This window comes from Xiphophorus maculatus, chromosome 19, assembly GCF_002775205.1.
Source record: "Xiphophorus maculatus strain JP 163 A chromosome 19, X_maculatus-5.0-male, whole genome shotgun sequence".
Taxonomy (NCBI): Eukaryota; Metazoa; Chordata; class Actinopteri; order Cyprinodontiformes; family Poeciliidae; genus Xiphophorus; species Xiphophorus maculatus.
In genome coordinates this window covers 2,998,625-3,025,441 of record NC_036461.1, presented here as the reverse complement: position 1 = coordinate 3,025,441, position 26,817 = coordinate 2,998,625, and the positions used below count along the sequence as shown (strand labels likewise).

The 26,817-nt window shown below is 36.6% G+C and overlaps 2 protein-coding genes across 2 annotated transcripts in view; one reads left to right on the top strand and one right to left on the bottom strand.

Annotated features, from left to right (window-relative positions):
• Window positions 1–2,109, bottom strand: part of tonsl (tonsoku like, DNA repair protein) — a 45,870-nt gene extending 43,761 nt beyond the window's left edge. The window contains exon 1 of the mRNA XM_023353367.1: window positions 1,724–2,109. The gene's annotated coding sequence lies outside the window, so the exon portion shown is untranslated. The remainder of the gene's footprint in view (window positions 1–1,723) is intronic.
• Window positions 2,097–26,516, top strand: LOC102221645 (gamma-aminobutyric acid receptor subunit rho-1-like). The gene is made up of 10 exons (XM_014469612.2): window positions 2,097–2,212; window positions 10,256–10,306; window positions 10,400–10,506; window positions 12,953–13,020; window positions 14,109–14,332; window positions 16,536–16,618; window positions 18,649–18,789; window positions 19,497–19,649; window positions 22,583–22,779; window positions 25,494–26,516. The coding sequence occupies exons 1-10, from the start codon at window positions 2,106–2,108 to the stop codon at window positions 25,794–25,796; spliced, it is 1,434 nt and encodes a 477-aa protein (XP_014325098.2). The 5' UTR covers window positions 2,097–2,105; the 3' UTR covers window positions 25,797–26,516.
• The last annotated feature ends 301 nt before the right edge of the window (window positions 26,517–26,817 follow it).

The following is a 26,817-nucleotide window of genomic DNA, read 5'->3' as shown; positions in this document are numbered from 1 at the left end:
ACCTACTTTCTGTACTTTAAACCAGCACAACAACAAAGTCCTGATGTCTAAATAACGACTCTCATGAGACTTTGGGTAATCTGTGATCCTTGTATTCACTCGGTCAGTGACACTTTTGTAAACAAGGATCTGCAAATCTGAAAAACAAATAATGCTTAAGATTATTTAGACCAATTTTTAGACTGACGTAGGTGGAGTTAACCCAAATTCATGATCTTATAATCCAGCTGTGCGGTCTGGAAAGGGAGACACGTGGCCAGGCGGATGATGATGTCAGCGCTTTTTTTCACTGGCGTTTGCAGCTGAGCGGCACGTTTTGATGGAAAAAACGTGCCGTTTTATTTAGCTTGAAAACAAATTCAGATTTCCTGTTGGTTGGATTAAACATACTAGCAGTAATTAGCAGGGGAGTAATTAGTTACAATTACTCGAGGAACCTTTTTGGAAAAAAATACTTTTAGGAGAATTTTTAGTACGTTGTACTTTTTACTTTTAGTTGAGTAATTTCACTATGAAGTTACTTTAGTAAAATTTTTTAAATACTCTGCTCACTGTGGGTAGCTTCACTGAATGAAGAAGAAACTTGTTCTAACCAAAAAGTCACCACAGAGACACACAGCTGCAGTTTTACAGGTTGCTGCAGGACCTGCTGCAACGTTTTGACACCAGCTGCGTTTCCATTGACCATAAAATTGCACAAATTGGAATCACAGAAATCAATCTGCTTAATGGAAACACGTCAATTTAAAAAAACAAAACAAAACACGTTTTTCAATAAAATTTGGGATGAGATGATTTGGTTTATTTCACAAAACTAACTGAAACTGTTTTTTCACATCACACGAGTCACATGATCAACAACAGGATGTTACTACTGGCAGAAACGAAGAAGGCAACAACAGGAAGTGATAGGAGGATGATGGTGCAGCGTGATTTTTAATGACATTTCGCGTAAACAAACGTATTCACAATTTTTTAAATTGCATTTTTTGATTAAAAAGTTTTGGTGCTAGGATAAGGTGGTTTTTTGTCATGTTCCTTGTCGTTTTCACCAGTAGAGACATCTGATTGTTGATCATATGACTTGTGATGTTTCCATTGTTTTTGAGAAACACATATATTTTGACACGGAAAAAAAACCAAACACTTCATGCTAACACTTTTCAGCCAAAAAAACCCCACGTATTTTCAAATTTAGCGCGTTTCCATTAAGCATATTTATTTTCATAATTCCAATTTCCGCAAACTTCCAATTGCGGTGTTTCCATTAAGTAAGAAACAAAATTAAAATCACATATAAATACGTTTTTCAAGTGATAAGTCATTAAAAAGTCATCAGCCAACTACTTCCTTTCGTTTTCTTTATCGTTTCTACCAGAAGTATTATCTGGTTATTGATCACAACACGTGTGATGCAAAAAAAGTGTTTCCATTGCAATTCTGTGAAATAAACAAATTTTGATAGAAAACAGCACCTCGACCTAGTGCCAAAACTTGAGTTGTTGTTTTTTTAATTTATGTGTTTCGATTTAGAAATTTTGTTTTTGTAATTTCAATTTAAGCGTTGTTATGGTCGCAGAAACACAGATATTGAAAAATAACGCAGCATCAGCAATATTCAGAAGAAAAACCTCTGCTGGCATTGGAATGTGCAAACGTAAAGCATCTTTTCTCCGGATCCTGCTGAAGCAAAGAGCTTCCTCTCTGCTTCTGTGTGACTGACCTTAGAAAACGAGCGCGCTGCATCACTGCGAGAATTGGTGATTCTGGGCGGCGCAATAAGTGGAGGAGAGCGCATCAGAGAGCAGGGTATCTGAAAGCAGCAGAGAGGCAGGCACATCCGCCGCTGGAGGGATCAAATCTGTACCATCTGACGCTCAAGGATTTACGGGTTTAGTCAAAATTGCTTTTCCCACTGTGGAGATTAAGCACAGTAGGATGTTTTCCTCTGAGCGCGGAGAATAGCCGGGTTGCTGCTGCCGTTTTCCTCCGTCTTATCGGCTCCTCCGGCGCTGGAGAAGGGAATGTCTGAGGAGGGCAGAGTGCTGGAAACCCCGGTGGGAAGCGGATTCTGACTGACAGGAGCGGTCCGGGGAATGTGAGCCATGCAGGCGGAAACGGTTCTGATGCTTTTCTGCGTCTGGATGGCAGGATCAGCGGCGAAGATGGTTCAGCCGAGAGGTCACAAGCTGGAGCCCTACAAACAAACCAGGTAACGACCCACAGGTGACAATTGGGGCCGTAGCGGATAGAAAAAAAGAGTAATTTTCAGCCAAAAAAACTCAGAAATGTTAGGATTTATTTCAGAAATCTTATAGAAAAACAAGGAAACTCTCTGACCTCAAAAAGTTGTAAATTTGTAAGAAAAAAATTCTGTAGTTTTCATATTAATCATAGAAATATTCTTGAAAAAACAAGGACATATTTGAGTTCCAAAAGTTGAGCATTTGTGAAAAAAAAATCTCAGAAATTTTCTAGAAAAATAAATAAATTCTGAGCTCGAAAACCGAATATTTTTCACTTTTCAAACTCAGAAAATTTCCAAAAGTCAAAATTTTTCAACTTTTGAAGCTCAGAAATTTCCAAGTTTTTTCAAGAAGACTCAAAACTTCTGAGATTTTTATCATTGTAGTTTAGTATTATTCTTGCAAATTTATGACTTTTCAGGCTCATAAATATTTTTGTTTTTTCTAGAAAATTTCTGAAATCAATCTCAAAATTTCTGAGTGTTTTTTGGTGGACTGCTTTATTCTATCTACTATGGCCCTAATGCACCATCATAGGAACAGCTGTAGAAAGAAGGCAAATAATTCAATCTGAAAATGCACAGAGACTGAAAGTTTTATTCCCCGTTTGTAGTTTATTTTGCATCCACAGTGTTTTCCCCTTTTCCCTGCATCACCTGGACGCTCCCTCCCCTCAGAAAACAGACTTATTCAGACAGCAGGTCGGCCAGATGAGAGAGGGAGACCTAAATCCCTACTTCTATTTATGTACGACAGGACGATGCTGTGCTCTCTTGCCCCACAACTGCTGCAGGGCAGATAATGACTGTTTCCCTGCCGGCTGCAGTTGTAGCCAATGTCATTTCAGGTGATTATTTAGGCTAATTGCAGCCTGGTTAATGTGCGCATTGGATTAAACGTTTTTACTGGGGTCTAAACTGGATCAGTCGATGAAACATCTGCGTTTCCAGTTTAATGACTGGAAGTAATGTCTCAGGACTGACCTCTGGCATTCGGATCATTTATGTTTAAAAAGTATTTTAATTTTAAAAGCTAATGTCATCTTATCAACAAAATAATTTATAAACTGTCTGATTTAGTCTGATTAATCAACTTTTAGCTGCAGTCAGAATATATCAATTTTTATCTTCATTGCAGGAACATTATGATCATTTGGGGACAAAAATAAATAAATCCTTGATATTTTTTTAAACAAAATTCACACATTTCTTCCCTGAATTAACCACTTTCTAATTTTTGAAGCTCCATTAATGTTCAGAATTCCAGTTTTGCAAAAATCAAACGATAATTATAGCCATTTTTTACACTTATTTTTGCATTTTTATTACGGAATATTAAGAAATATTGTTTAAATCATGAAGTCTTGCTAAATATTAGGTGCAGGATGTGAGAGTATTAGCTGTCTGAATAAAATTTTAAAATATTTTTTAAAGTAGGGCACAGCTGAAGCTCACCTCGTTTAGCTGCAACACGCTGCCTTTCTGTCTGCACTTCACATTAAAAATGGAAATAAATGCTTTTAATGTTTAAATCCAGGCCCTTTTAACTACATTCCCAATTTTTAAAACAAGTCTGCCATTTGATCTAATGATCAAGCTTTTCTAATTGTCACCAAACCTTTCAGAATAAAACAAACTAACTTTCTAAAGTAATTAAAATTCTTCTCTTGTCCTCCATTCACTCTGACAGCTAATTAAAACAGGCAGCGTCTCATGTAGGCGGAGTGTTGATGCTTAATTCTTGGTATCTGAAGATTTAAAAATTTACACTGAAGAAAGAAAACGCTCACAAAAAACCCCAAAAATCCACTCACTGGCGTCAGATCACGTATCCCAGTCCTGTAAGTATTCCCTTACTTATTTTTAATCTATTTTTTTAAGAGAAGAGCCGAAGGCTAAAAACTGGAGCTAATTAGCTATCTAGTTCGTTTTGCTGCGCCCCTCGCCGTTGTTTGCGCATGCGCAGTGACATATTCGTCAGTGACCTTTCTTCTTCTTCTTTGTTATAATGGTGTTTGTATAACAAGTGAAGGAAACATTACCGCCACCAACTGGTAAAACTGCCCCTTATATCAATAAAGTAACGGGCTGAATGATGGGCATACCTTAATGTCATGCGACCTTTGCGATCGATTGGTAGATCGCGATCGACATATTGATCACCTGTCAACAATTATTCAAAGTTTTTCTTGTACTCTGTCCCTTTTGACCTTGGAACCATACCATATAGTACTGTATGCAACATTTTTACCAGTTAAAAACTAAATTAAACAGGATTATATTAAAATTCAGATCAATCTGTTAACACACGACTGAATTGTTTGGTTTTAATTGCTTATTTTGGCGGGAAAATGTCCAGTTCAATCATTTCATCTTGAATGGAATCAAAACAAACAAGATTATTGTAGATTTCTTAAGAGACGCATAGAAAGGTAAAAAAAAAAAAAATCACTATGAACAGTGGTGGGCACACTTCTGCTAACAAGCTACCAGGCAATTTTCATTTAGCGCTTTTGCTAACTTTGAAAATGCTTAGCACACTTAGCTTCCTTTAAATATATATTTTTAAATAAATTATAACTTTCAGTTGAATAAAGTTCGACATCTGCTTTACAGTTTTCGTTAGGAGTTTTTCAAGTAGTTAGCTGTTTATATTCATGCTCTTATTTTGAAGTGGCTGAAATTTCTTTAAGCAGCAGTTCTGTTTCCTCTCCCCATTTTTTGCAAATAATTTTACTCAAAGCAATAAACAAACAAGAACAAACCAAAACACTGAGAGTAGAAAACAAGATATCAACATAAATACATATCTTTGGGCGTTAGAACATGTAAACTATGATGTCAAAATTAAATTGGTGTTCTAAGGTTGTAGTCTGTCAAGGGCAGATAAAATATGAACTGAAGTTAGCGCTTTAGCATTATCAGAACTAATGTTTATGATTATGGCTTTAGGGTTAGCGCAGCTAGCTTTTTAGCTGGCAGCATCAACAGTTACATTATAATAGAGTGTCTTCAGTTAGAGGCTCCTTAAGATACGCTGCAGTACAGACAGCAACTGGAGATCCGTCCTGCCCACAGCTAAACTTTACAACTCTATGAGGAAACTTGGATGAACTACATTTGATTTCTCTTTATTATTATTAATAAGGTGCTTTTGAATTAAATTGGTATAAATTGGTGCCATATAAAGCAAGAAAAAAATAATAAAAAGAAAATGCTGTAATTTTGTCTCATACTGTGGCATAAAACTCTGGCATCCTTTCCTAAAGCTCTTCAGATATGATTGCATCATTTTGTAATAAGCAAAAAGTGCATTTCCTGGAATTGCTTTCAGTTTGGTTGCCACAGAAACTGTGCAAACATAAATACAACTTCTGCAAAGGCATCAGGTAAATAAGCACCTTGAACAAGAAACACTCAAATTTAAATGTGGGGGAAAAAAGAAGAGAAAGTTCTCTGTGGATGGTAAACACACAGCAGCGGTCTCAGCTTGTCATTTAAAAATATATCAGCACTAAGTGCAGCTGCAGCCTGTTGCCTGAAGTGAGAAGCTCTCTTTGAATTAAAATCTGCTGAAGATGATAAGATTTCCCCAAAGAGTGCCAGAACAGCGCTGAACGCCTCAAAACGCTATCAGCATCCACTTAATATATGCAACAAACCCTGTCAAATCATAATCCTCCCCTGCCTTTAGATGCAGTATCACTTTTTATGCTTCAGCTGGTTGTTATATATCAGAAAAACGAGTTCTTTATTAAGACACTGAGGGAAATAAATAGGTTTTAATTAACAAACAACTGCTGGGTGCAGAGATCCTGATAAAAGGGTCAAAGTTAATGGACTGGTCAGTTTTCAGAAAGAAAGAAAAACTCCTCTGGTGAGATGATCATTAAAATACAAGCAGAACCTTAAAATTATTATTAGTATGACAGGACATGCAGCTCCAAACTGGTGTGTAATCTATAAATGCCAGTAGCTAAGTTTCCTTTAGAGATGTGCGCAAAACTGTGTCGATATTACGGTAAAAAACACAATTTCGCAAATGCGGTGTTTCCATTAAATAACAAAGGCAGTTAAAATCAGCCATGAATGCTTCTGTTCACTCGATAAATCATTAAAAACATCTTCCTTCAACTACGTTCTATTGTCTTCTTCGTCATTTCCACCAGTAGTAACATCCTACTGGTGGAAACGTTGCATTAGCAAAATGTTGTTTTTTTTTATGTTAGCAAAATATTAAAGTTTTGCACATTTTAAAGGAAATGCAGCTTGTGTTTCCATTAACCATAAAATTACAAAAATAAATTAACTTAATGGAAACGTGACAATTTTGAAACATAATAAAACATTTTGGAGCCAATATGAGGTTTTATTTTTTGGCTGTATAGATTTTGGTTTATTTGGCAAAACATTTTTTGGCATCACATGAGTCATGTGATCAACAACAAGATGTTGTTACTGGCAGAAATGACAAAGAAGACGACAGGAAGTGGTTGGAAGATCCACCACTTCCAACCACAAGCAACACTTGTGGTTTGATATGTTGTTTTCTGACAACATATTAAATGAACAAACTTATTCTCTTGTGATTTTAATTGCACTTCTTATTTAATGTAAAAACCGCAATTGTAAAACTGGGTTTTTTTTGTGGAATATCAACAAATTTTGCATATATTTGTAATGTAAAGGCAGCTTGCTTCCTGTTTCTTCCTGTTAAAAGTCACCTCACATCAAACTTCTCCCTGCTGGCACATGTAGGCTCTGTGAATTCAATTTGAATAAAAACCTCAGACAGTTTTTATTTAGTTGGATTCAACTCTTCCCCTCCTCTGTTTCTCATCACCTGTCTCCTGTCTTGATGTGAAATCCCCAAAGCGACTGGGTGCTGCTGGGTTTGGAAAGTCGGGAAAGACGAGACGCACCGAAGGAGAACAGCAGAGGAGAAAACGCCTCATAGTGGAGATGCTAAAAATCCACTTTCTGAAGGGAAAGTCCCAACAGCAAATTTTTACCTTTTCAAACTGAACAAATTTAGCCTGTTTGTGTTTTATTTAAAGGACATTAATCTAAACTGTTACAATTTTCTGTTTGTAAATAGTTTGAGTTATTTATCCAGTCATAAGAGAAAAAATGGTGGATAATTTTCAAAGCTATATTTTCACCATGGTGTTTAATCATTTATAAATGTCACAGTTTGAAACTATTTTTTTACAGGTTTTATTGGCTCTAGTGGCCTTTACTTGATAGTTAATTGACAGGAAAGTGGGTAATGAGAGAAGGGGGAAGACATGCGGCAAAGGTCGTCAGGCCGGGAATCGAATCTGTGACAACCGCGTCGAGGATTAAGGCCTCCTTATATGGGTTGTGCTCAATCCCTGCGGCACCACAGCACATCCCTGAAGCTAAATATTTAATTAGAGATCTAAATATTTGCCTCCAAACTTCATATTTGGTTAGCAAGCTAAATATCCACTTATATTTAGCTTCAGTCTAAAGCTAAATAGACTGAAGTTAAAGTTTAAATGTTTAAACTGTTTAGTTTACAAACTAAATATCTATTTACAAACTAAGTACTTATTTAGCTAGTGAGATACGTAGCTTCAAACTAAATATTTAGTTGGCATGAAGCCACAGAGTCATTATTAAGGAGGAAGATTAGGGTTATGGTACTAAAAATAAAGAATTTTTACTTTTTTCTCAGTATTCAGATTTTTTTTCCCTCTGAATTTTCAGAAAAATCAGAATTCTGGGATTTAAATTAGAATTTTTACAATTTTGTGTTTGTAAATAGTTTGAGTTATTTATCCAGAAAGATGCACATAGAGACTGTTGTCAAAAATTACTCTGAAAGGGGCGTGCCGTGGTGGCGTAGTGGTTAGCGCGACCCATATTTGGAGGCCTCGAGTCCTCGACGCGGCCGTCGCGGTTCGACTCCCGGACCCGACGACATTTGCCGCGTGTCTTCCTCCTTCCCCATTTCCTGTCAGCCCACTGTCATATAAGGGACACTAGAGCCCACCAAAGACCCCCTGGAGGGGTAAAAATAAATAAATAATTACTCTGAAATGATTATAAATTATTTTTGAATTGATTTATGTGTTATAATTCTCTCAATATTGAACATTTAATAGGATTAATGCCTTTAAAATACAATATTTGCCTTTTAAGTGTTTTATTTACAGTTATCCTGCTGTTTTCAGTTGCTGTTATTTGTAGGCCTGCTGCTAGTAAACACGTCCATAATGACCTCTGCACAAATTTGGCCCAGTAACCGTGGCGCGGCCTCAGCAGTGATGTATGCGGTGGCGGACCACGCAGCGGACAGGCGGCCTGCATGTGCCACAGGCCAGCAGAGAGGGGATTGCAGAGGCATTTCTGCCAAGAGGATTAAGAGCCAGCTGCTGGGTGGATGTGTAGCATCCACTGGCCCAACACCGACTGCGCTGCGGCTTTAACCCAATGAAACCTTGTTCCTTCGCTCTCATTTCGCTCTCCATTATTCCCCCTTTTGTTTGCTTCAGTCTCTGCGTCTCGGCTCCGCTCCCTCTTTGATATTTCCTTAATGCATGTCTTCAGTCGACAGGGATTTGGCTTCGCCTGTCACAGCACAGCGCTACTCTATTAATCCAGTTTGGGTTTTATTTTTTAATTTATTCTGTCCCTCTTTCTGCTCGTGGCCTAAAATACCTAAGGTACAAAGCGACTGGCGGCCATGTTGGAAAGTAACACCCTGGTGACGTGGTGCAAAATTTACCAACTGGCTGCAATGCATTATAACCAGAATTAGATAGTAACTAGTTACATTTACTTGAGTAATCTGTTTGGAAAAATATACTTTTAGGAGTATTTTTACTTTTGTATTTTTAAGTAAGTCATTTGTTTGGAAAAATAGACTTTTAGAGTACTTTTAATTGAGTAACTTGTTTGGGAAAATTAACTTTTAGGAGTATTTTTGCCGTTGCAAAATTCACTTTTTGATCATTTGTACGAGTCTATTTGGGTCTCAACTGCTTCTGAAAACACCCAGTTGTTCTTTAGCAATAACTTCATAATTTTTGGTGTCTGGAAAATGAGCTGTTTCAAAAGCTTCCTGATCATTACGTTGCATTCCATGATCACTGTGTCCTTACCTAGCAACCACAGCAGAGCACTGTTAAATAGCAACCCATGCTGAGTTCCAGCACATTTTAGTCAGCTGATTTTACTCCTGCACAATGGCTGCTGGAAAAGACAAGTGTTTTTGTTGTTCACTTACCACCCAGAATTTTTTTTGCTGCGTTCTTGTTGATTGTGCAGCAGGTTACCCTTCTGTTTTTCAAAGATGTTGCATAATTGTGCATTTGTTTGCAACCATTTTCATGTGCGAGTGTAAACGTTGAGTTGGAGATTTATATTCTCTGGCTAGCGAAATAAAACTTAATTACAGCTGTAAATGTCACATGACTTCTTGAAAAAGGACAACTTATAATTTTAGATAAATATCAACTATTCTATAAACGAGTTATCATTTTCTTAAAATCACACATTGATTTCTATTTTTAGAATTTAAAATAAAGCTATAATGAAATTGAGCAAAAACAGAATAGATCTTCTTTTTCTGTGGGATAAAAAAGCTCAAAGTTCCCAACATAATGGCAAGAAAATCACAACTAAAAATACAATATTAGTACTTTTAGTGTTATTTTTGTGAAAATTAAATGCAAATATTCCAGGAAGTAAATTAAAAACAGCTAAAAACGTTATTACATCTAAATTTAATCATATTAGCTGGTTCTTTTTCATTTTTATCCAAAGTTAGCTGTTGTGATTAGACTGATTTTTTTCTGTAACATATAAAACATAAAATGTAAAAAGCTTTTTGTATTTACTCAAGTTGTCTTTGATATTAAAACGTGTTTCTGATTGGAAACATTTAAGTGTGACAAAACTGTAAAAACAAAAGAAATACATAAAACGATAGAAAACAAAATTAATAAATCTACCATAATGTTTTCTGTTTTGAATCACCAGATCACGAAGAGACACCAGAATGGAGGGAGGAGGCAGTCAGAAGTCTGGAAGGTAAAATTTAAGAAAAATGCATTTTCTTTCTTTCTTTTTTTAAAAATATAAAGTTTATATTTCACAAACATTTTGCTTTTATTTTCCAAATAGTCCAATTTACAAACGAAGCCCAGACCTGACGAAAAACCCGATGACAAAATCTGAGCAGCTGCTGAGAATAGATGATCATGATTTCACCATGAGGCCAGCGTTTGGAGGTTAGAAACTACTTTATGAATTAAAACACTCCGAAATGCTACACTAAGATCCAATTGGTGTTTTTCTGTTTTTGTTTGAACCTTTTAGTCCTGCAGGCTCTAATCTCCCCGAAACCTTAAGAACGCCATTATCATCAGCAGCTCTGCTTCATGTTTTCATTTTGTTTCCACTGGAAGGATTTGTTGAACGATTATGCAAAGATAAACGCAGACTGGAAGACAGTAATTATATAATGTATTTGTTATCTTTTACACTGTAAAACACAAAATCTTACCAAGCGTTTTGGTCCAGTTTCTAGTGCAAATATCTTAGTATACGTGAACAGGGCCGGTCCAAGCCTTTTTGGGGCCTCTGGGTCTTGTCCTGTCTTGTTGTTTGGGGGCTCCCCAAAAATGATGCTTCATTATTCCTATACTGCTCTATGTGTAGCATAGCTGCTATCATTAGCATCATTTGTAATTAGCTTACATCCTACCAGTTATGGCTGTTGATTTTTACCTTACAGGAGCAACAAACTAAAATTTAATATTTGGACTTTGAAATACAGAGTGGTACACTGCAAAAACACAAAATCTTAGCAAGTAATTCTTGTCCACTTTTTAGAGAAAATATCTTAGTAAACTTGAAATAAGAGAAAACTCACTTTTAAGTAACTTTTCAACAAGATACAGGAGCTTGTTTTAAGTCAATAATTTCTCAATAATGATGAAAATGTTCTGCTTTTTTTTAATCTACCGATAATGTATTAGTAGATTATTTCATTTATAGCAAGAGAAAATGTTTTGCTATAAATGAAATAATCTGCAATGGGACTAGAACGTTTTCACCAATATTAAGGAGTTATTAACCTATATCTTGCTGAAAAGTTACTTGTAAGTTAGCTTTGTCTTATTTCAAGTGTACAATAGAAACTAGACCAAAATTACTTTGTACGGTTGTGTGTTTTTGCAGTGTTGATTCTCCTTTGATGCAAAAACAAAAGCTTATTTTAGCAACAACAAATCAGCTGTGAGCGCTTTTAATTTGCAACATGTGCTGCTATTTATTTTTTTAAATCACAACAATGTACAAACACAAAGTGACGCTTTGCAGGATCGTCTTTGTGATGTCCAATGTGAAGCATGAAGAGGAAAAGAGAGTCGTGTTGTATCCAGTGTTGCATCAGCTTTTATCTCTTATGACCTGATTGTTGTTTTGTGCTTGTGGGAATTTGATGATGCAGAGTACAGGGGCTGAAATAGGTCAAAGATAAATCAAAGCCTGACTGTCACAGCTGTAGCTTGAGCATTTGCTGTGTGTTAGTGTCTGTGCCATTGGTTTTTATTTGAAACACTGTTTATATATATAAAAAAGTAAACAAATCCAGTGAATATGAGCTACTTCAGTTTTAAACTTAATCAGTTTTAGAGTTTTTCAATGAAAGTTTTGTCATCTGAAGCATGAATGTTACTAGAATCAACACAGAAATTAAATGTTTTTTGAAGACTGTAGCCAAAACCCCCCCAGCTCTTTTCTTTCTGTAAGAATTAAAGCTGATTGAAGGTGTAAAAATGATCAAGATTTGGCTTAGTGAAAAGAAAAAATGTTGTTTACACTGGTCTCATTCAAACTTTTATGTCCTATTATAATCTAAAATAAACAACACGGCAGTACATGTAATCCTAAAAAACTTACATATATATATAATAGTATTGAATAACACAAACTAAATGCTTTTAAATATGAAAAAATAATTTCTATATTGTTTTATAGTTACGCAAATAATAGATTAATCTCTTCTTGTTTCTTGCTGCCATTGTTGGGGAAATATAAGATATCAAACTTGTTAACTTCCTTACTGTAATTTAAATTTAAACCGCAAGTGATACTTTCAAATAGTTAAAGTAATATGCCACACTTAAGTACTAATCTGAATTTCAAAATCAAAATATTTCTTTTTTAAGTTTGTTTCTCCTGTAAGGTTAAAATCATCAGCTGTAGTAACAGCGGTATGATGTAAGTTAATTACAAATTATGCTAATGATAGCAGGTATGTTACACACATAGAGCAGCGTAGGAATGATGAAGCATCTGGTGTTGACTTGTTAGTATTGGGGGCCTCAAAAGAAAATCTGCTTTGGGCCCCAAAACGGTTTTTCGCCGGCCCTGGCGTTACCATAGTGACAGTACATTAGGTATAGTAATGGTGTGTTTTATGAAAGAAACATTTTGCAACATTAGTTTGCAAGGTCAGAAAAAAACAATTATTTTTTAGAAAGCTGCTTTAATGACTAAAATAAAACTTTATTTTGACTAAACTGTAAAACCAGCTGGCTAGCTGAGAGGAGAGCTTTTGTAGGTGAAAGGTCAAAATGATTGCGTGTTTAGTTACATTGTTTCTTATCTTCTAGAAAAGCAGAAAATAATATTTCAACACACTGACTTTTGAAATGATTTTTTTTTCAGGTCCTCCAATACCTGTTGGTGTTGATGTTCAGGTGGAAAGTATTGATACCATCTCTGAGGTGGATATGGTAAGCATGACAGAGCTGTTTGGGTTCATAAAAATCACCCCAAATTAAAAAGAAGTCATAAATCACAGGTTACACTTTACTTATTGGACATCAAGAACTCCATGTAACGGTAAAAAAAAAAAATACAGTTAAGGGATCGACTGAGTTCCCACAAGTCTGAACTGAAACTGATCCGCGCCACTGATCCGCCATCTTGGTAGGCAAGCTCAGAGCAAAGCGTGAATGAAATAAAGTTTAAGGCTTTATAGCTGTAATGTACTTATATTGTTTATAAGTTAGGTAGGAAATAGAAGAGAGCTAGTTCTAAGCTTGTGGCTTGTTTATTGTTGTCATAGCAACTCCTTAGTAACTGTCATAACAGTTAGTTACGGATACCTACCAAGATTGCTGTCAACTACTGTACAAAGTTCCTGTAAGTGCGACGTCACATGAGAACTATGTCTTCTGATGATGTCACTAAAATAAAAGTGTTTCTGTGTCTCTGATGCTGGAAGTCATAAGCTCTTTTGTTTGGGAAATGTTGCACATTTGATTAGCCGTTAGGGTTAGCGTTGATGTTGCTATAAGCAACTGGTCGGGTGTAACTGGCAGCCATTTTCTAAAATCATATATTAAAATCTTTCGAAATAGTTGCACCATTTTAGTATGAAAGTTTGAGTTTACAGATTTGAAATTTCTATTAGAAACATCAATAATGAGATTATTCATATTTTGGGTAAAAAACATGCAAACCGCTAAAACATAAAATGTAAACATTGCCCAAAAGCTTGTTTTACATTTCATCTCTCAAGCTAACCTAATGTTATTAAGAGTTTTAAAGCATATTTACAACAGGATGTTTCTGAAAATGAAATCTGTATCATACATTTTTTAACATCCATAATCTTTTAGGAAGATTAAATCTAAACCAGGGTGATAAAGGGTGTCAATTTAAATAAAAAGTTATGTTTTTGTTGTCCATCTGTATCTAATCTCATCAGAACTTCACTTATGAGACAAATTTGGATGTTTGTCCTGCCAAGTGCATTAGGATGTTTGTTATGAACTGAAATTTTGTTTCATGTTGTTTAATATGTTTGATCCTGCAGGACTTCACCATGACTTTGTATCTGCGTCACTACTGGAAAGATGAGCGGCTGTCGTTTCCCAGCACCAACAACCAGAGCATGACTTTCGACAGTCGTCTGGTGAAGAAGATTTGGGTTCCCGACATGTTTTTTGTTCACTCAAAGCGCTCTTTCATCCACGACACCACCACTGATAATGTCATGTTGAGAGTTTACCCTGACGGCAACGTGCTCTACAGTCTCAGGTAAGAACAAACTTATTTTTACTCTTCTTCTATCTAATTCACAAAGCAAAGAGCAGTAATGATGCAGGTGTGTAACCACATCTAATGCAACAGTCTGTACATGTTTTCAGTGTAGCTGTTTTCTTTATCTTCCTGATCGGCACCCTAATAAAGATATGTAAAAAGTAATTTGTCTTTTATGAGGGTAAAATAATCTGAGAACAATACTTGGAAAAAATTCAACCTTTAGTCTGAGAGCATTTAACTAGTGGTTAAAAATATGGCTTTATTTTTGATAATATCAACTGGCACACTAGGAAAATTAAAAAAAATAAAATTATGAGAATAAAGTCATAATATTACAAGAATAAAATCGTATGAGAATAAAGTCAAAATAATGCAAGATTAAAGTCACAGTATTACAAGAATAGTCATAATATTATAACTTTATTCCTGTAATATGTTCTCAAAAATGATGGTTTTATTTTTATGTTATAGTTTTTTCTTGTATTATTTCCACTTTATTCTTGTACGACTTAATTCTTGTAATACTCTGATTTTATTCTTGACATATGACTTGATTCACATTTTAACATTTTTCTCGTAATATTATAACTTTGTCATCCTAATTTTATTTTTAACATTTTTTATTAGTGTTCTATAATACTACATCATACCTAACAATTTCACATAACATATTTTAGTAAGGTAATTTTATATATTCCAGTGGTGGGCACAGATAACTGTTGCGCTAACCTTAAAGCGGTAATCATAAACATTAGCTCTGCAATGCATTCTGGGTACAGAATAAATATCAACATCACTGGGTCTCCCGTCCCATTTTTTCTGTATGCGCTCATGAGCCAGGAAGCCGAGGGAAACATTTACCTCAGCTTTACTTTTAACGAAAAAATAAAAAATCTCATCTGAATGTCGCCTCTGAGCTGAACTACCGCTGCAGCAGGCGGGATTTCCCTGCTGGAGCGACGGCTCGTCCACAGCCTAGCCACTTCTGATCAGTTCAATTGGAGAAATGTTATTTGCATTTGCCATTAAAATCTTTGGCTGAAGAGGCAATTGTAATCCCAGTGTAGGGTAAGAATAGACGGGAATTTATTGATGGAGCATATTGAAATGACAGCCATCGAGAAAGTCTAGTGCTCCTCTGATCCAGAGATCTGATCTTTGTCTCGCCCAATAAACCAATCAACAGCTAACTCCAAACCGGCCCGATTGGAACCACAGCTCTCGGGGCTCCAGGAAGGGAGGTGGTACTGGGCAGGAAGTGCTAATGCAAAAACAATAGGCCCGGCTTCAAAGCCGGGTCGGCCCGAGTCGACCCGGGTCCAGCGGTGCAGTGCAAAATGGGCTTATAGGTTAGAACAACGTTTTATTTTCCTTTAGAGATTAATAATGTATTGTTGAGTCGATTTAAATGAAATTGAATCGCCAGCAACTGGTCTTGGGATCCTCTTAAGAAATTAAAATACCATAGGTGACAACAATAAAGCACACTTATGGTAGAATTGGGTGAAGTAATAAAAATAGTACTTTCAAAGAGATAAAAACAATTTTTTGACTAATGATTCTTGTTTACTCAACCAGTAATTAGGGTCAAAAGTCTCCACTGATGCAGAGAGATTGAGTATTGGCAAAATGTACATGTACAAACCATTAATAACAGGTGGATCAATAATTGTGATGCAAGTAAAAAAACGAAACTTTTTTCTTTATATTGGATTTTTTCCATATAAATAAATGTACTCAAATTAAAATATTCCATTTTAATTGGGTTATGCTGCTCCAAAAAAAACCCACAAATGCATTTTAAAGCTTTTGAGCCATTGTTGGAAGTGTGAAAGGTGCTTTGAATAGGACGTTCCTCTGCCAGCACTGCAGGTAAAATGGAGGCTGAGAGACTTTTGTTCAGCTGCAGGTGAATATAAAGGATATCTCACAGTTTCACAGTGGAGATAAATCAAAGAGGCTTTTCTAAGTCGGTGAGTCATGATGGTGAAATGACTCATCCCTTTCACACTTGAAGATAATTAATACTGATTACATTTTAAATGGTAATAGAACATTTTTAACACAGCAATACAAGACACTAATTAGCTTCCTTGTTATAAAACAGAGCAGCTCCAGGTTTAGTGATTCTCATCTGATATTCAGATGAAGGTTTGTTGTCTTGGTTTAAGGAGGATCTGCTTTGTCTTTTCTGCAGGGTCACAGTCACTGCCATGTGCAACATGGACCTGAGCCGCTTCCCCCTGGACACCCAGACCTGCTCACTGGAGATTGAGAGCTGTGAGTGAAATGATTTCCAGGGGCAAAGTTCAACATTTCAGACGTGGATCTTTTGTTTTACAGCTGGGGTTTAAGATAAGACGTGAGATGAAATAAGCTGATCTATTTTCAACTTTTTTGTTTGGAAATACCAAAAAGTAAAACAGCATTCATTCTCAAGATCATTTCTCCCTCAGAACTTAATGTTAAACTGCAAAAAACGTAAAATCTTACCAAATATTTTTGGCCCAGTTTCTAGTGTAAATGTCTTAGTACGAAACTCAAAGTTACTTTCATAAGTAACTTTACAGCACGATATAAGAGTTTGTTTAAGTCAATAATTTTTTTACATTGATCTTTAAAAGTACTAGTTCCACCAAGAGATTATTTCAGATATAGCTACACATTTTTTCCTTGTTATAAGTGAAATAATCTGCCAATGGAATTAGCTTTTTTGATCAATATTAAGGAATTATTGACTTAAAATAAGCTAATAAATCTCACTGAAAAGTTACTTATAAGTTAGTTTTGTCTTATTTTAAGTATACTAAGAGACTTCCACTAAAAACTGGACAAGAAATACTTGCAAACAGCTATTTACACAGTCAATCTGATGAAATGTTGTGGAAACCAGATTGGGTTGCTAGGTGACGAGCGGAGTTCCGCTGGGGTTGCTAGGCAACGGGCTGGGCCTTGCTGGGGTCACTCATGGCACAGTGGCAGCTGATTTGTCGAGTTACATTCCATAGATTTTTGAAATGGCTCATATTCCAGATACCAAAAAAATAACTTACCAAAAAACAGTTGTTTTTTTTAAACGCACATGATCTGTTTTTCGAAGCAGTACGAACTGAAATGGAAGTACAAAAGGTGAATTTTGCACAATAGATTCCCCTTATAAAAAATAAATAATGAAAACTCCAATCTGAAATAAAGTCAGCTAAACTGACACTTTAAGTCTGGTTACATATTTGCAGTAAAATTTCCCCCCATCAGAAACATGAAAGATTTCCGCCCGACTCCAGAGTATTCCTGTCGATTTCTTTTCCACACATCATGTTGCCTGACAGTAATTTTTAATATCATCACTCTTCAGGAGCTTTCTTCTTGCCCCCTGCTGAGACTGACATGTCCGCTTTGCATACCAGATATTCCCTGAAACCCCAGATCTGCTGCGCCATTAAAGTTTTAGGACTTTCTGCCGCTTTACTTTTAAGTCCGTCTCATGTAAAACTTCACGGTGAATAAAGAGCAGCATGTAGATAACACCTGGCAGGTAGAGACCGTAACGCCTTCTGATGATGCTGGGTAGTTCACATTTTCTTCCAGATTCAGATTAGCTTTGTTTTAGCAAATTTACATTTTTTTAAAAAAAAGGAAACAAAATAAAACACTATTTTACAAACAAGTAACAAAAAAAGCACATAATTTGAGATTATCATTTAATTTATTCCATAGTTTCACACCAATAACTGAAACGCATCTAGATTTTACTTTGAGGTTTGTTCAAATATCAACAAACCTTATTGAGACAGTAAACTATATTTACTGTCTCTTAAAGAAAGTAATGTCTTAATTTCTGAAGAGTGCTAGTATTTTTGTATATATATGATGTAGGGTTGGACAATATGGTTGTAAAACGTATCATGACTGATATGAAATAGGTATTTCATATCAGTCGATATTGATAGTTATTGATTAGTTTTTTTGTTTTAAATATCTGAAATACTGTCAAACAGTTGGCCAAACCGTTCCCTCTGCAGTTTTTTATTTTTAAGCAGTTATGAGGCACAGCGGCAAAATCGTAAACTGCTGTTGCGCAAGTTGTTGCTAGGTAACAACAAGTTCCTCAGCAGGTTGTTGCTAGGTAACCAAAGAGTTAGTGCGTTACTTCAAATTCAAAAATACTTTATTGATCCAAAAGGGAAATTAATAAATGCCACTAACCTAGCTTAGCTAGCCCTGGATCCAAGTTCAGTTTATTATTCAAATGGGTTAAAATTGTTTTGTAACTTAAAATGTTTTAAATTTTCTACATGTTTCCCTAACAGATGCGTACACAGATGACGACCTGATGCTGTACTGGAAGAAAGGAAACGAATCTCTGAACACGGATGACAGAATATCTCTGTCCCAGTTCCTGATCCAAAAGTTTCACACCACCACAAAGCTGGCGTTTTACAGCAGCACAGGTAGCTACCACACACCTGAATTAAAACTTCATTTCTCACGTCAGTTCGAACAGAAAGGATCAGCCATTTCACAAGAACACAGCAAAAACACAAACTATTATCAAGTAGTTTTAGTCTAGTTTCTACCAGAAATATCTTAATACACTTGAAATAAGATCAAATTAACATAAAAATAACTTTTCAGCAAGAAATATTAGCTTGTTTTAAGTCAATAATTCCTTAATATTAATGAAAAAGTATTTGTTCCATTCTCAGATTATTTCACTTATAACAAGACATTTTTCCTACATTATCAGTAAAAAGAAGCAAGAACTTTTTCATCAATATTAAGAAATTATTGACTTAAAAGAAGCTCTTATATCTTGTTTAAAGATAGTTCGCTTTTACTTTAAGTGCAGCAAGATATCTGCACTAGAAAATAGTTGGTAAGATTTTGTGTTTTTGCACTGAAGAATCCATAATCCTTGCAGCGAACCGAAGCAGACAGGCTGTTGTGAACCTGCTGTGCTCTGCAGGAAACCCACAGAAAGCTTTGCACTGTTCACACAACCACATGTCACTTTCCAGCGACTCAGCGCATGAAAAGGATTTTGTGTGCTATCTTTCTCTGCCAAAGTTGCAGGGACAATTCCTGCAGTGTTGACACAGCTCATCAGCTGCCTGACAATGTGGGAATAACTGGCGCTGTCTCTCTTTTTGTGCTGCAGGCTGGTACAACCGTTTGTACATCCACTTCACCCTGCGGCGCCACATCTTCTTTTTCCTGCTGCAGACGTACTTCCCCGCCACGCTGATGGTCATGCTGTCCTGGGTGTCCTTCTGGATCGATCGCAGGGCCGTGCCTGCCAGGGTGCCACTAGGTAGATATATTTTACTAAGAAATAGCCTCTATTAAAGCTTTCTCAATCATTTAGGTACATAATGTGAGTGTTTTAATGCTAACTCTGCAAAAATTACATACACTAAATTAATTAAATGTGTATCCCTTGATGTTGGTACATTTTCTATTATGCATAATTGGCATTTTTACACATCCATTTGGGTTTCTACCACTTCAAAGTGGTTAAAAAACATCCAGCTGGTTTTTTGGCAATAACTTAGTGTTTTTTGGTGTCTGGAAAATGAGCTGTTTCAAAAACGTCCCAATTGTTGAGTCTAGGCCTGTTGCATTACGCAATAAATCAGTTAATTAAATTTTCAGGACTTATCATATTTTCTTTTTTTCCCCTCTTTCTACCAAAAATTGGAGAACAAAAGTCTTTAGTCTGGTCTAGTCGAGTCACTATGCACCGTTACCTAGCAACCCCGGTTGAGCCCAGCCCTTTACCTAGCAACCCAAGCAAAGTTCCAACACGTTTGGTCAGCTGGTTTTACCACTGTATGCCCTGTACAATGGCTGCTGGACAAGACAAATGTTTTGTTGTTGACGTACCATCCAGAAACTACTTGCTATCTTCCTGTTGTTTGTGCAGGAGGCTCCACTTCTACTTTTGAAAGATCTACAGATGTATAATTGCACATCTGTTTGCACCCATTTTCACGTTCAAGTGTAAACATTGAGAAGCATATTTGGTCAGAAGACGTCACAAGAGGCCCTAAAACAGCTCATTATAGGCAGAACTGAGCAGAGTGGGGGTTCAACACCCACTCTGACCTGATTAGTCTTCATTTGTCTGATCAGACTCAACATGAACTGACTGTTCATGTTGAGTCTGTTTCAATGTGGCATGCTAATTAATCCAAAATAAGTTTATGCCTTTAAATAGAGAAAATGACTGCCTCATCCCTGCTTTAAACATTACAAACCCTAAAACATTGTAATGTTGCTCCTTGCTACAGGATTATAAAGTGATCAAAATCCTATTTCTGTTGGTCTTGAATGCTGCAACATGAAATAAATAAACAGGAGAAAAGAAATGCAGAGGCTGTTCATAAAGCTAAAGAAAAATGTTTTTTTGTTTTCAGGAAGGTTGGATCCTTCAGGGCTTTTTGTATAAGACACCGGTGAGATTCTTCTGAGAGCCAGAGGTGAAGAAAACAACCACATAAAAACGTCTAACTCAAAGAATCTGAGCTATTCATCAAAAACAGTGTTAGACCTCAAGTAATTCGCCATCAATTTTAAATATAGTCTACGTTAAATTTTAAACTGTAACTTTTAGGATAATATCAGCTACAGCCCTCTATTAAAAATCTAAATGCGCTCTCTTGCTCAGGTTACAAACAGGATTTACTAAACAGATGCTAAGAAAAAACATTGTGTGGGGGTGCCAAAACTTTCTCCAGCTGAACAGAAACAGAAATGACTGTCTTTGGACCTAAAGACGAACGATCTAGTCAAAGCACAAAGCTTCAGTTATCACAGCTGGAAACGAGAGCTCAGGATGAAATCTGGGTGTAGTGATGGACTCTGACCTGAGCCTTCAGAGCCACATAAAGGCAGTTACAAAATCAGCCTTCCATCGCCTGAAAAACATTTCCAGGACTACAGGACTAACAGCAAAGCAAGATCTAGAGAAACTCGTCCATGCGTTTATCTTTCGTCGCACTGATTACTGCAACAGTATGATCACAGGTCTGCGTAAAAAAATTAAAACCCACTTGTTGGTCAATGAACCATAATAGATGGAACATTGACAGACATATTTGACGTTCTCATGTGACGTCAGACTTCCATGAAGTCTGTAACTGACATCCATCTTGGAAGGCAGTTGCCATGGAGTTGCTATGACAACAATAAACAAGCCACAAGCTTAGGCCTAGCTCTCGCCTCGTACTTAATCCTTATAAATAATAGAAGTACATTAGAGCTATTACTCGATTACAGTTTAAGTACTCTACCCTCCGGAGTAATACAAAGATAAATTTCAGTAATATTTACTGTAGTACTTACTGCTGTACTAGCAAAATTAGCTTAGCTAATGTAGCTTCTACCTGCTAGCTAAGACGGAGATGTAGCCTACATGTTTGTTGCTACATATATTTACTCTACCAATCACCAGAACCTTGTTTTTTAGTTTGCACGCTTCTTACGAAACTGTTTTAGCATTTTATTTGATGTGTTCATAGGTTACACTTCCTGTAATCTATGAAAGTGTGGCCGACTTATTGAACTCCCTCGTCGTTACTGTTAGGTATTTCATTTGGTTTGTTTGTCGCTGCTGTTAAGTTTTTCCTTTGTGCGTTTTTTTAATGTACTTGTGATGTTGTGATGACGTGTTTGTGACATTCTGTGTCATTCTGGGGAGGCCTCTGTGGCGTATACAATGTATATATTTCACACCCGAATGTATACTTTTATTGTGAAGGGGTGAAGGTGAGGTGAGATGTCACCAATGGTTTTACTTCATTCTATTTTTGGTTTTGATTAGAAAACATTGAGAATAAAACAAGACTTAAATTATATTTTCGTCTTTTTCTGCTGACTTCCACAAATGCATAGGTTCTTGTAATCTATGAACGCATAGATTACCTACTTAGATTAGAAGGTAGGCGTCACAATAGGAGGTCGGCGACAGTTTGTCCACATCGTCGGACATGTTTTCATTATCCGATTCATACGAGTCGATCCCGACAGCAGCCATTATGTTAATGTGTCTTTCTCTTGCACATTGGTCAAGAGAGTCAATATATTTTCTTTTTGTTGACTGTATAATGTTTTTATGTTTCCATAATTTAAAGCACTTTGAACTGTAATGTGCCATATAAATAAACCTGGTTTAACATTACAGAGCGGAGCATCAGTTTTTAATTCCCGGTGTGTTTACCAAAGTGTTTGTCGTCTTCTCTTCAGGTATCACCACAGTGCTGACCATGTCCACCATCATCACCGGGGTCAACGCCTCCATGCCTCGCGTGTCCTACATCAAGGCCGTGGACATTTACCTCTGGGTCAGCTTCGTCTTTGTCTTCCTCTCGGTGATCGAGTACGCGGCTGTGAATTACCTCTCAACTGTGCAGGAGAGGAAAGAGAGGAAGCTGAGGGAGAGAGTAAGTAATTTCTGTTTGTTGGATTTTTCTCCATTTCCTGCCTGCTGCGAAATATAAATATGATTTTGATCTGATGGCAAAATTTTTCAAACCAAAGAGTTTTGAAATATTTAATGTTGGTTTTGTAAGTGAATATAAAAAACACAAAAAGCAAAAATTGGAAATTGGAGCTGGGTTTAACATTACACTCAAAGTCACAGCGTTCCAGTTAAAGTAGTTGGAGATTTCAACATGGCGGCGCCATAAACACTGTTAGCAGTACCTCTTACCTCATTTTAAGCTTTACTTTCCATAAGCAATCATCACTTTAAATTCGTTCAATATTGACATTAGATTCACTCTTATATGCTATTGTTAATGGAGCAGCCATATTGAAACGCAAAGACTGCCTTACAAATCGTAACTAGGGTCAACTTTCCCAGTAGGAAGCCCGACTTTGGAGGGCGTTCCAGTTGTTTTTTTTCTGACTGGGACACTGGAATTTACAAGTTCTGACTAGAAATTGAATGCACCACTAGCTTCTTCGGTAGTAAGGTAACTACTGACGAAGCTATCCTGTTGATTTTTCCACATTGTTTGTCCTCAGTAGCAGAACTGTTGTTCCACATTCTAGTTGGCTTTCCTGGAGCTTTTTACTCAGTTAATTTTACTACAAAGATCTGGGATAATTTCCAAATGTATAAAGAAATGTGCTAAAAAACTAAGGTTTTCATATACTTTAAATATTTGCCTACATGTAATTTATGAGATTTGTCAACATCAATTTGTGCAGTCGCAGTTAATAAGTTGGTGAGATTTCAATATTTCATTAACTCTGAGAGAAACACAACACATTTTTTAAACCAAAACTATATACTAAAAAGCATATTTTGGTCAACATCGGCTTAGAAAACACAGAAAATATTAAAGTTTTGTTACTGTGGTGAAAGAAAACCTGTTTAAACACAGAAAACTCAGACATTTAAATCGAGCTCATTGATGCATCAGTCAAGGCTGACCTGATTTATGGGGAAAATATTTCCAAACTGGCAGAAACAAGCGTTAATGATTCATGTCCGTTGCCAATAAACAGATAAATATTTTCTGAATCGTCTCTCTTTAAGCTCCTCAGAGGGCTACGGTAAATTATTTCTGGGAATGCGGAGCTGCTATTCTTCATGTGCCAAATGTTGTGGCATATGGAGCCAAACTGCCCACATACCTCGAGGAACATTTCCAGCAAAAACATCTTCAATAAATCTTCCACAGCAAACTCATTTCAATGCCCTTAGTGTGATACAGAAATAAGCACACTTAAGAGACAAGACAGTTTATTACCTTTGACAATAAGGGACACATTATGCAAAATTCACATTTTGCAAGTTTTTGTTCTTCCATTTGGGTTTGCACTGCTTCTAAAAACATCCCAAGAGCTTAATGAAACTCAGCTGTTTTTTTGCAATAAGTTGATGCTTTTTGGTATCTGGAAAATGAAACTACGGAATGTAATGCCACTAATTAGCAGGCATTACCCCTCACCGAGTGACCCCAGTGAAGCCTAGCCCAACCTAGCAACCTCAGGAGCATTCTGTTACCTAGCAACCCCAGGAGAGTTCTATCTGTTACCTAGCAACCCAAGCAGAGTTCCAGCAGGTTTAGTCATTTTACTGCTGGAGAAGAAAAGTGTTTTGTTGTTGGCTTGAAATCCAGAAACCACTTGCTGCATTCTTGTTGGTTGTGTAGGAGCAGGGGTCTCAAACTCCAGTCCTCGAGGGCCGCAGTCCTGCAACTTTTAGATGTGCTTCTACTGCACCACCTGAATAGAATAATTAGGTCATTAGCAAGGCTCTGGAGAACTGATCTACACAAGGAGGAGGCAATTAAGCCATTTCATTCTAGTGTTTTGTACCTGTGGCACATCTAAAAACTCTAGGAGGCACCGCTTCTGCTTTTCAAAGATGTATGATTGTATAATTTCGCATCTGTTTGCAGACATTTTTATGTGCAAGTGAAAACATTGAGGGGCCTAGTCTGCAGCAGCTTATTTGGATTTAAAGTGACAAGACGCCCTAAAACAGCTCATTGCGAAAGGAGGTCAAATACAATAGGGCACAGGTGTCAAACTCCAGTCCTCAAGGGCCGCTGTCCTGCAGTTTTTAGATGTGCCACAGCTTCAAAACGCTGGAATGAAATGGCTTAATTACCTCCTCCTTGTGTAGATAAGTTCTCCAGAGCCTTAATGACCTAATTATTCTATTCAGGTGTGGTGCAGCAGAGGCACATCTAAAGGTTGCAGGACAGCGGCCCTTGAGGACTGGAGTTTGACACCCCTGCAATAGGGTATTAGGGTTATATTATTTTTTATTATTAATAAATAAAAAAAAAATACAATTAAGAGTAGTCATATGACAATAACGTTGAAATAATACGAGAATAAAATTGTACAAGAATAAAGTTAAAATACTACAAGAATAAAGTCGTGATCTTACGGGAATAAAGTCATAATAATTATGATTATTCTCATAAAAATATAACCTTATTCTCGTAATTTTCTCATTTTTATTTTCTTAGCGTGGCCGTAATACCGTCATACTCTAAACTTCAGAACAGACCAGACTTAAACCTCATTATCTAAGAATAATTTTGAACAAAAAAATTAATAAAATGACTAAAGAGATGATCACCTTTAAGTAAATGTGATTTATGCACCTTTTATGTTTGTTTATATCGTCTAGCTGCCGTGCACATGTGGCATTGGCAACCCTGACGAGATGATGATCGACCCACAAATCACTGGCTACGGTTCCATGGATGTCAACACCACGGGGAATTATGGAATACCTGAGAACGGCGGGCGGCAGGAGCGAATCCTGGCCCAAGTGGCGCTGAACGACCCTCAGATCACGGGTCAGGTGAAGGCCTCCCGAAGCTACGTCAACATCTGGATAGACACCCACGCCATAGACAAATACTCCCGGGTCGTCTTCCCCGGCGCGTACATCCTTTTCAACATCATTTACTGGTCCATATACTCGTAAACTGGGATGCTTTAAATAGAGCGCAATTGGACAGCCGACGGGCTAGTTAGCCGGCTAGATAGCCAGCAGGCTAGTTAGCTGGCCGGATGGCTAGCGAGCTGGCGGGCTGTTTAGCCGACTGGCTAGCGCAGAAGCTAAACCGATGCTCTGTCAGAGGATAAACTGGGGATCAACAACAGATGGAAAACTTTTGCCTTCTTGCCCCAGCCACTTAAAACTGTTGAGAACACCGTTTCATCACTCCGTCAAATCTGTGTGCTTTTGCGTGTCTGGTGTCGATGACAACGTTGGACTTTGTGAAAAAAGTGACAAACCGCCATCTTTAAAATTTCCGCTCTGCAGACAATCAAAGACGTTGAAAGCCTCAGAGGAGCAAAGTGACGCTCTGTTTTCAGGTTTGTTGGGAGAGAATCGACTCATTTAACATTAAAGTGGAAAAAAACTTTAAATGAGCTCCTGTTTCCAAGGTTTAAGGGAATTTATCTGCTAATACCTCTAATTCCGACTTCATAAAAACTTCAGTTTTTGCTTAAAATCACATTCATGTCAAGTTTGTCATGATGTTACATGTTAAAGTATTTCTACTAGCGATGTGGAGATTTTGATATCCAATAGAATATTTATATTTTACGACATCGCATTAGGGCGATTGTAGATAAAGGGAAGGGGTAATTTTTTGTCAAAAAACTCAGAAATTTTTTAATTAATCTCAGAAATTATCTACAAAAGAGGACATTTCTGAGCTTTAAAAAAACTTGTTAGAAATATTTGACATTTAGAAATTTTGCGAGTTTGAAAAGTAAAAAAATTTCAACTTTTGAAATGTAAAAATTTCAAAATTTTTGTAGAAAATTTAGGAAATTTCAAAATTTGAAAGAATTGAGTTTTTTTCTCAAAAAATTCTGAGATTAGTCTCAAAATTTCAGAGTTTTTCCAAACAAATTTTGTTACAATAAGTTAAAGTTTTGTATTCAGTTATCATGTTGGATTTCCAGATTTTCTGCATCATGGCTCAGTTTAT

Excerpts from the sequence above, each read along its gene's own strand:
- LOC102221645 (XM_014469612.2), top strand. The coding sequence starts at position 2,106 with ATGCAGGCGGAAACGGTTCTGATGCTTTTCTGCGTCTGGATGGCAGGA. Across the intron at positions 10,507-12,952 it reads CATGAGGCCAGCGTTTGGAG|GTCCTCCAATACCTGTTGGT; the intron begins GTTAGAAACTAC and ends TTTTTTTTTCAG. Across the intron at positions 18,790-19,496 it reads GGCGTTTTACAGCAGCACAG|GCTGGTACAACCGTTTGTAC; the intron begins GTAGCTACCACA and ends TTTGTGCTGCAG.